This window comes from Tetranychus urticae, chromosome 3 (assembly GCF_039701765.1).
Source record: "Tetranychus urticae isolate SD_2017Ah chromosome 3, NJAU_TeUrti_SD_1.0, whole genome shotgun sequence".
Lineage (NCBI taxonomy): Eukaryota > Metazoa > Arthropoda > Arachnida > Trombidiformes > Tetranychidae > Tetranychus > Tetranychus urticae.
The window spans coordinates 20,389,219-20,399,840 of NC_142960.1; the positions used below are offsets into that span (position 1 = coordinate 20,389,219).

At 32.1% G+C, this 10,622-nt stretch overlaps 1 protein-coding gene and 2 long non-coding RNA genes across 3 annotated transcripts; all 3 read left to right on the forward strand.

Annotated features, from left to right (window-relative positions):
- The first annotated feature begins 4,257 nt into the window (after positions 1 to 4,257).
- LOC149093584 (uncharacterized) lies at positions 4,258 to 4,828 on the forward strand. Its single transcript, XR_016200287.1, has 2 exons — positions 4,258 to 4,395; positions 4,504 to 4,828. It is a non-coding gene; the product is annotated as an uncharacterized LOC149093584 (long non-coding RNA).
- Positions 4,829 to 5,419: 591 nt separating this feature from the next.
- On the forward strand, positions 5,420 to 7,006 carry LOC112539799 (uncharacterized). The gene is made up of 3 exons (XM_089269373.1): positions 5,420 to 6,514; positions 6,576 to 6,647; positions 6,756 to 7,006. The coding sequence occupies exons 1-3, from the start codon at positions 5,420 to 5,422 to the stop codon at positions 6,873 to 6,875; spliced, it is 1,287 nt and encodes a 428-aa protein (XP_089125499.1). The 3' UTR covers positions 6,876 to 7,006.
- Positions 7,007 to 7,889: 883 nt separating this feature from the next.
- LOC149093585 (uncharacterized) lies at positions 7,890 to 10,044 on the forward strand. The gene is made up of 3 exons (XR_016200277.1): positions 7,890 to 8,948; positions 9,060 to 9,149; positions 9,203 to 10,044. It is a non-coding gene; the product is annotated as an uncharacterized LOC149093585 (long non-coding RNA).
- Positions 10,045 to 10,622: the final 578 nt, after the last annotated feature.

Consider the following 10,622-nt stretch of genomic DNA (forward strand, 5'->3'; position numbering starts at 1 on the left):
TATATCGACGAATAATTAGTCTTAATACGTCTAAATTGTGTTAATAATAAAATTAAATTCGAAAAATATACAAATATTGATTTAAACAACGAAATGATCGCAATTAGCTTTAATTGTTTTTCCAAAAAGATCAGGCAATCCATGAATTCATTTTTCATAGAAAGTACAAATTGCCAAACTACACATTTATTATTGAATATAATACAAGTGAAACTTGAAAGATCGAAGATGAAACTATGTATCCTTTGTACATACATTCATGCATAGTATAGTAAAAGTACAGTACAGTTAGTAAATTAGCTAAGAATTTGGATTGACGCCAAGATTGACCTTTTTTGGTACTATCTGAATAGTTTCACTTTGCTATTATTAATAATTCCTTTTTTCCTTCGATCCTAGGATTGGTATTTTTTGTGTCTACATTTCATCTTTAATTTTAAATTGCTTTGTTTACTCATTTGGCTGACTCATTATTCAGCAAGCATCATGAAATGTTACACTGATAATGATATTCAACCATTTTTATAAATTATTGATCATCTCCACTGATTTGGCTGCTACCAAGATATTGATAAACACATGGAAAAATATTGCGTTTCTCAGCTATAAGTAGTGAATAAATTTACTACTATTTCATAATGATGATAATAATTAAAAATTTAAATCGATAATAAAATATTTAACTTTTGAATCGATGATACTTTGAGTTTTATTTTTCATTTTCATTCAATGGAAAGCAAATGTTGACTGTAAATAAAAAAAGTGTCAAGAAAATGCTGAATTACTTTTTGAAATATTTGAAATATTATTTGAAGTTTTGGGAGCAAATTTTTTCTTATTTAACCACGATTCCTGATTCAAAAGAGTTTGACCGAAAAGTTAGCGATTTAGTTCGACGAACAGAAAGATTGGCGATTACCTTTCAAGCTGTCCGTAGAGGTTTGGACCAAACTAACATTCCCACTGTAAATGCATTTGGTTATCGTCGACTCAACTTGCTAGACTGGATAATAGCAATCACTTCGCTAGCCACTGTATTCAGATTTACTGTACTCATATTCAGTACCAACGAAAATATTGCCATTTATCTTGGAGATTCATTTTTACACAGCAAAGATCGAGTTCTCATTCTATCATTGTTTGCTATTGCTATTGCACTAGCGTTTACTTTCCGAGAATGGATATTACACCTCGAAGCTAAAGGGCAATTTGAAGTACTGTCGATATGGAAGGATAACCGAGATGGTTTCAACCTGATTAATTTACGTATGAACAATCGTAACATCAAAAGATTCAGATTCTGCGTTTATTCTTTCTCAGTCATTTTCTATCACATGGTGATATCGGCTCCAATTTTTATAACATTTTTGTTTTCCACACCATTACTGATCAATCCATGGACATATAAGATTCCTGGACTTGCTTTTTTTGGTACTATTTGGTCATTATTGGCTATCTTTGTTGGTACTATCGTATTAAATTCAATCCTAGGATTTGCTTGGTTCATTTTGTGTTCGTTTGCATTTCATCTGTTTCGGTTGCTCGATCTACTCGATTTAGCAGAAACTTTATTAAACAAGAGCGATGGGATTTTTTACACTGAAAAGGATATGCAATCATTTTGTTTACTGATTATCCAACGTCTTAACACATTTGAACTGGCTTCTCGCAAGTTACGATACATAGTATTGTTTTATGTTTTTGTCTACTCGTTATTAGGTGATGCAGACATTTTCCTTGGGCTTATTGTTCGTGCTTACAGTGACTTTTTTGCAGATTTACTTGCAATCATCGGTGTTTTTATTCTTATTGCTCTTGGAGTTTTTGGTCTTGTTTTCGGATATCTAGTCAAAGAGGTGATCAATGCGTTTGCATTTTATTTCATATTGATTTTTGCTTGTATTTTCATTAACAGCTCGACAAGTTAACAGTGAGACTGCACCGGCTAACCTTTAAAGGCAATTTTTCAGTAAATACAATGAGCAAGGTAAAGCATGATTTATTCATTGAATTACAATAAAATTGGCAGTAATTTTTGGGAATAGAAATGCTGTTATAAGAGTTTTATTTTTCCTTCAGGTTTTTGAGATCATGGATCGAGTTGCTGGACCATACAATGGTGTCAAAATAGGAGACTTTATTACTCTCGAGAAAACCTTTTTAATTTTAGTAAGGTTTCATTCGAATATTGTTTTCTATTAAAACTGAATTTATTTTCTTGCAGTTTATCATGGAAAATATATCAATTTTGATGCTATTCACAGTAAACATTGGACCCTTGAGTGTAACGTAAATCTTGCTGGTTGATTATATTCATATACTAAAGTTGTTTATCGCTTTTAGTTGTATAACACTTTAGTTGTCTGATGTCGTTGTGCCACTTTAATAAATATTTTTCATCACAACTTGTATTTTTATTCAATTCCTTGGCTTGCCTATTACGATTTGTCAAAGAATGATCAGCATTTGTTTCACTTTCGATTTAATATATCAGATATCAAGCGAATTTCCAACTAATGCTCGAGTGACAATGAAATTAGATTTGCACACCTTGTAAACTCTCAAAGAGAGCTGGAAGAACAAAGAGTGACCCGAAAGGTTCTTTTTTACCCTACCGATTGGTAAATACATGTAGTTGTCTATTCACTGCGCGCACAATAAATGAAATGAGTATTGGGCACCCTTCAAAGCATAAATGTTGATATATACAAAACAAAATATTGCATTTGTTAGCTACGAGTAGTGAGTATATTTATTCCTAAATGATTATAATAATTAAATACTGAAAATCAAAAATTAAATATTTAAGAAACAAATTGACTTTAAGTTTCATTTACATTCAATGAAAAAGAAAAGATGGTTGAAAATGTTAGAAATTTTATCCGTAAACTATTAGTACTAGGTCAGACGATCCATCGGCATAATCGGAGCGTGTTTTACAACCAAAACGGTAAACTTACCGGTGATTCCGTGTTTTTTCAGTTAGTCTTTATTTATTATGAGTTATTTGGATAGCAAATTACTTTTGCTTGATTTCGGTTACTAAAAATCTCCAATCAAACAGAAGCCGTAATTTTCAGTGTAATGGTATAAATAGTTTGAAAGCAACAAAGTACACAAGTGAAATGTGGATAAAAAATGGCCAGAGCTGCAGAACATGGCCCACATAATCAATATAAATAGCAATACAAAAAAGCAAAACAAAAATACACAAAAAAACCAAAAAAACCAAAAAAAAACAAAACAAAAATCAAAACAAAAAATTTATTGCTTCAATAGCCTCCAAAACCTGTTGGCAAATATTTAACTGGTACATCTATTTGTTCTTTGGTTCTTCTGAAACCACAGTTAAGATGAAGAGAGGTCCAATCAAAAAGTTCATCGTCTGACAAGTTGCCAAGGAAACGATGATCAACAGTAATCACCTGATCACTGATTTTAAAATGAAATTGCTCAACTTGAGCCCTACATAATGGACAACCATTGGACCTCTCTTCATCATAACTAAAAGTCCTGACAGTTGTGTCAAAGAACCATTTCAAGCTACAATTGATACAAAGAAGATGATTGCAGGGAAAATTGTAACATCTTTCAGTGATGGTGGAGAGGCAGATGGGACATTCAATATCCGCTAGCGAATCATCAGTCCAAACAATGTCAACAAAAACATCAACACCATTGCCAATGTCCAAGGATAAAGGTGTAATGTTGACATCTTTTTGCTCAATCTCCCGGTCATTGAAGCTAAAGGAAATCTGGTTTCCGTTGATTTTGAATGGTTTCTAAAAAAAGAGAAAAAACATACATTAGCATATAAGTTTCATGACCGCTAGCTTACCGCTTACTTGATTTGGCTGGCTTCTTATTGAACCAAACTAATAACATGATGTACACTGAAAAGGATATTCAATCGTTTTGCTTACTGATTATCCGTCGTCTCAATAGCTTTGAGTTGGCTGCGTCCAAGTTACGATATGTCTTTTTGTGTTACGCTTTTGTGTACTCATTAGTAGGCGATGGAAACATTTTCCTTGGGCTTATTGTTCGTGCTTACAATGGCTGCTTTCAAGTTACGATATGTTGTTTTCAGTTATGTTTTTGTCTTCTCCTTAGCAGGTGATATATACATTTTCCTTGGAACCGTTGTAAAAGTTTACAATAATTTTTTTGCGAATTATTAGTACTTGCAACTGTCGGAATTTTTATCCTTCCGTTGATTGGTATCTTTGGTCTTGTTTTAATCACGGCAATTTAATCACAGAGGTAATCAACTATCATTTGCATTCATCTCATGTTTATTTTTGCTTGTATTTTTATTAACAGCTTGACAAGTTAACCATTAGACTGCACAATCTAACGATTATTAGTAAATTTTCAGTGAATACAATGCGCAAGGTAACGTTTAATTTATAACAGTTTATTTAAAAAAGTTTAATTTTACTAAATTGGATATGAATTTATGGATATAGAAATGTTATTAAAAGATTTTGACTTTCCCCGCAGGTTATGGAGATCATGGATCGAGTTGCTGGACCATATAACGGTGTCAAAATAGGCGACTTTCTGATTCTCGAGAAAGCTTTCTTCGTAAGATGTGTTTCGGTGATGATTGGTGTTGATTAAAAGCTAAATTTGTTTGCTTCTAGTTCATCTTGGAAAATATCTCAACTTTAATGCTGTTTACGGTCAACATTGGTCCTCTGGTAAATTATTTGTTGCTCAATTTATTAATCGAAATGATCTCTGTGATATGTAAGCGAGCTAACATCAGTGAATGTTTTTTTTGTGACTAACTATCTATTTGTAATAAATTAGCTCTTTTGATTTACTTCTGATCTACTTATTTTTTTACTTCATAACACTCTGATGTATTAGATGAACACAGCAAAACTGAAAACATATGAAATAAAATGATTTATAATGAAAATTTTCAACTAATTTGTATCCAGACCTACATCTGCTTCCAAGGAATACCAAGATAAATTTTTAAGTCAAAGAGAGAAGTATAAAAAAGCGAAGATTTAAATTGATCGGAGAAATCGAGCTGTCTGGACTTCTTACAGACTCCAACAACAGGACAGAATCATTGAATCACAATCATCAGTAGCATCGAGATATAAACGAAATATTGAACCTCGTTTTCTTATAATCAAGAATCAATAAAGTAGCGCAAGTTTAAGCGCTATAAAGCTGCTTTTGTTCAATTTCTGTCTCAACTCATATTATGAAAATGACTTTTAATGATGATTCAAGAAAAAACATATATAGATAAACGCAAATATTACGTCTCTGATCAATAATGAGAAAATTTATTGCACAATGATATTAAAAATTGAAAATGCAAAATGAAATTTTTATGATTTAAATTGAGTATACTTTCATTTTCATTTCATTCATTTTCAGTCAATGAAAAGCAAATATGGTTGCAATTATTAAAAGTTTAGATTTTAAAGTAAAAGTCTACTTTTTGAAAAATTTAAAGCAACTTTGTTCGTATTTGATAGCGATTCCTGATTCGAGTGAATTTGACTCGAAAGTTTGGGATTTAGTTAGACGAACAGAAAGATTGACAATAATCTTCCAAGTTGTTCGCAATGGTTTAAGCCAAACTAATATTAATTCTGTGAACGCATTCGGTTATCGTCGACTTAAATTGATAGACTGGATCATAGCAATTACTTCACTGGTCAATTCATTGAGATTCATGGTACTCTTTTTCAATACTAATGACGATATTGCCTTTTACCTTGGCGATCCTTTATTCCGTAGCAAGGATCGACTACCATTGTTAACATGGGCTGCAATGGCGATTGCAATAATGTTTACGTTTCGAGAATGGATTTTATACCTCGAAGCCAGAGGAAAATTCGAAGTGCTGTCTATATGGATGGTTTGCCTTGATGGTTTCAACCTGGTTAACTTGCGAATGAATAATCGTAACATCAAAAGATTTCGATTCAGCATTTATTTCGTCTCTCTTGTATTTTCAAACGTTATGACAGTTGTTCCTATTTTCTTGTCGATTCTGTTTTTTACGCCGATACTTACCAATCCTTGGACATATAAGATTCCAAAATTAGCTTTCTTTGGTATTGTCTGGTCATTCTCAGTTATCTTTGCCATTACCTTCATCTTAAACTCGATCTTAGGTTTTGGCTGGTTTGTTTTGTGTGCACTCCCATTCCATCTCTTTCGATTACTCGATTTGCTAGATTTGGCTGACTTTTTATTGCACAAAACAAATGCCCTGACATACACTGAAAAAGATATTCAAACATTCTGTTCACTGATCATCAGTCGTCTCAATAGCTTTGAGTTAGCTGCGTCCAAGTTACGATATGTCTTGTTGTGCTATGTATTTGTCTACTCATTAGCAGGAGATGTTTACATTTTTCTTGGAGTCATTGTTCGTGTTTACAATAATTTCTTCGCGAATTTACTCGCAACAATCGGCATTTTTATTCTTCCGATTATCGGACTCTTTGGTCTTGTTTTTGGCAATTTAGTCACAGAGGTAATTAGTTATCAGGCACCTTTGATACAATATTGATTTTTGCTCTATTTCATCCCATTAGCTTGACAAGTTAACGATTAGATTGCACCGACTAACCTTTAAGGGTAAATTTTCGGTGAATACAATGAGCAAGGTAAAGTATTATTTATTTATTGAATTTCAATAAAATTGACAGTAATTTATAAGGATAGAAATGCTATTAAAAGATTCATAATATTGATGAATTTGATTTTCCTTGCAGGTTATGGAGATCATGAATCGAGTTTCTGGACCATACAATGGAGTCAAAGTGGGAGACTTTCTTACTCTCGAGAAAACCTTCTTCATATTAGTAAGATTTTATTGCATGGGAATTGTTTAAAATCTAAATTTGTTTTTTTCTAGTTCATCTTGGAAAATATTTCAACTTTAATGCTATTTACGTGCAACATTGGACCTCTGATTGATTGAATTTACTCATCAAAAATGCTCTCTGGTTAACTAAACATTAAATCTACATCTACGTTCATAATCAATGAGCAATTATCTATTAAAAACAATAAAATACAAATTAAATATATAATATACATAATGTATAACATAATGTATAAGATGATCAAAATTCATATAAACTATTAGTAGAATAAAAAATTTTTAGCGAAACTTTCATTGTTATTATATCCTATCTAATTGATAACTCAGAATTGGAATCGGCACTTCAACCATATTTTCGCGAATAAATTTTCAACTAAAAAAGATATTTATTGTTATCGACTGTTTGTCAGATGTATAGTGAATGATATGATTCAGAAAATTTTAATTTTCAACTGACCTTATGAAAAACTAATTTGAAGATTAAAAAGGAAAAGACCAAAAATTTGTTCGCGTAAATTGTATCTATGATAGTCGGTGAATATGCTACAAGGGACTTTTGCCACGCTTATAATATTTTGAAATTTGCCAATTGCTGGCTAGTTGCATATAATAAAATTGATTCAGATTACGATCGTCTCTTGACAACATTGGGAAATGGTTCAATAATGATTATAACTGTATAGATTTAAAAATGACAAAAAATCGAATCTTTGAGACTCGACTTTAAGCAATGTTGAGAAATGAATTTAGTTTATGATTGTTTATTAGGAAATTGAATAAATCATTTAAAATTCAAATTGAATATAACTTAAACGTTAAAGCTGATTCAGTTTCATTTTCATTAAATGAGTAGCGGGTGATGGCTTTCAATGAAAAAACTGTTTATAATAAAATATCAGACTATTTGAAAAAACGGAAACAACTTTTATGGGATTTAAAAGCAATTCCTGATACAAGTGAGTTTGACTCGAAAGTTGGTGATTTAGTGAGACGAACGGAAAGATTGACGATTATCTTCCAAGTTGTTCGCAATGGTCTGAATCAAACTAACATTACGACTTTAAACGCATTTGGTTATCGTCAACTTAACTTGATGGACTGGATAATAGCAATCACTTCACTGGTCAATGTGTTCAGAATTACTGGACTCATTTTCAATACCAACGACAATATCGCCATTTACCTTGGAGATCCTCTATTTCGAAGTAAGGATCGATTACCATTGTTTACATGGGCTTCAATGGCCATTTCAATAGCATTCACATTCCGAGAATGGATATTATACCTTGAAGATAAAGGAAAAATTGAAGTACTATCAATATGGAAGGATAACCGTCGGGGTTTCAACTTGGTTAACTTACGTATGAATAATCGCAACATCAAAAGATTTCGTCTCAGCATATATTTCGTTTCTCTAGTTTTGAATAACGTGATGATTGGGCTTCCTATTTTTTTGTCGATTCTGTTTTTTACGCCAATACTGACCAATCCTTGGACGTATGAGGTTCCTAGTTTGGCTTTTTTCGGTACTATCTGGTCATTTTCTCTTGTCTTTGCTTCTACTTTCCTTTTAAACTCGATCCTTGGATTTGCTTGGTTCATTTTGTGTGCCCTTGCATTTCATCTATTTCGTTTGCTCGATTTACTCGATTTGGCTGACTTCTTATTGAACCAAACCAATGTCTTGTTGGTCACTGAAAAGGACATTCAATCATTTTGCTTGCTGATTATCCGTCAACTCAACAGCTTTGAGTTGACTTCTTTCAAGTTACGATATGTTATGCTCAGTTATTTTTTGTCTTCTCGTTAGCAGGCGATGTTTACATTTTCCTTGGTGTTATTGTTCGAGTTTACAATAACTTTTTTGCAAATTTGGTTGCGATTTTTGGCCTTTTTATTCTTCCGGCTCTTGGAGTCTTTGGTCTTGTTTTTGGCAGTTTAATCACAGAGGTAATCGCTAAACACTTGCATTTCATTTCATATTGATTTTTGCTTGCATTTCCATTAGCTAGACAAGTTAACGGTTAAACTACATCGACTTACCTCGAAGAGTAGACTCTCAGTGAATACGATGAGCAAGGTAAAGGTTAATTTATTGATTGAATTTTACTAAAGTTTGATTTATCAATAAATTTAAGAGGATAGAAATGTCATTAAGAGATTCGTAATATTGATGAATTTAATCTTTCAGGTTATGGAGATCATGAATCGAGTTGATGGACCATACAATGGTGTCAAAATAGGAGACTTTATTACTCTCGAGAAAACCTTCTTCATAGTGGTAAGATTTCATTTAATTGTTGTCGATTGAAATCTAAATTTGCTTTCTTTTAGTTCATCTTGGAAAATATATCAACTTTAATGCTATTTACGTGCAACATCAGACCTCTAATTTCAACGTAAATCTCACTGATTGGCTTAATTCATTTCATTCGCTCTCATCTTTATTGCTCAAAAACAGGACTTATTTCTTGAATTCAATACATTGTCCGTAACTTTTTCTGATTTTATTTGTTCAAAAACGTAAATTCGAAGTGAATACTCTCATTGAAGATTGATCTGGCGAAGAAGGCTCGTATATCATCCCTTGAGGTTGCTCGATTTACTTGATTTTGTCGAATTTTTACTAAAGCGAACTAATGAGATATATTCACTGGAAAGGATATTCAATCATTCTGGTTATCTTTGAGTTGGCTGCGCTCAAGTTATGATATTTTATGTTATGTTTTTTAACTTTTAAACTATTAATGATAATGACTTAATATTTATAATGATTGTCTCTCAACGATATTGGAATATCGCTCAATAATGAGTATAACAATAAACATTGTAAATAATGAAAGATGCTATTTAATATGCTTTTGAAAGAAGACAATTTTGGCAAATAAATTTAATTCATAATCGTTAAACATTAAGCATTGATCAATTGAAAATATGTAATAAATATTCATGAGTCAATTCACACATAATTTAAGCTTTAGTTACAATTGTCAGTTTGATTTTCATTCAATGAAATGATGCCTGTAAACGGAAAAAGTTTTTATAATGTTTATAAAATGTTGGAACACTTTTCAAAAAATTTTAAGCAAATTGTTTCTTCTTTAAAAGCAATTCCTGACTCAAATGAGTTTAGCTCACAAGTTTGGGATTATGTTAGACGAACAGAACGATTGACAATAAACTTCCAAGTTGTTCGCAATGGTTTAGATCAAACTGACATTAAAACTGTAAACGCATTTGGTTACCGTCGACTTAACTTGATAGACTGGGTCATTTTTATCACTTCACTGGCCAATGTGTTAAGAATCTCTGTCCTCATATTCAATACTAACGACACTGTTTCCTTTTATCTTGGCGATCCGCTCTTTCAAAGTAAAGATCAACTGCCATTGATAACATGGTGTGGACTGGCAATTTTTGTAAACTTTATATTCCGAGAATGGATATTATATCTTGAAGCCAACGGAAAATTGAAAGTACTATCAATATGGAAGGAGTACCGGGATGGTGTCAAACTGGTTGACTTGCGTATGAGTAATCGTAACATCAAACAATTTCGATTCAGCGTCTATTGTGTTTCCCTTGTATTCAATAACGTTATGATAGGGCTTCCGATTTTCTTGTCGATTCTGTTTTTTACTCCATTACTGACAAATCCATGGACTTATAAGGTTCCCAAGCTCGCTTTTTTTGGTATCATCTGGTCATTTTCAGTCATTTTTGCAGTTACTTACCTCTTAAACTCAATCCTCGG

Bases quoted from the DNA above. Each gene is read 5' to 3' on its own strand.
- LOC112539799 (XM_089269373.1), top strand. From the start codon at position 5,420: ATGGTTGCAATTATTAAAAGTTTAGATTTTAAAGTAAAAGTCTACTTT. The intron at 6,515-6,575 runs GTAATTAGTTAT...TCATCCCATTAG, and splicing joins TTGGCAATTTAGTCACAGAG to CTTGACAAGTTAACGATTAG. The intron at 6,648-6,755 runs GTAAAGTATTAT...TTTTCCTTGCAG, and splicing joins CGGTGAATACAATGAGCAAG to GTTATGGAGATCATGAATCG.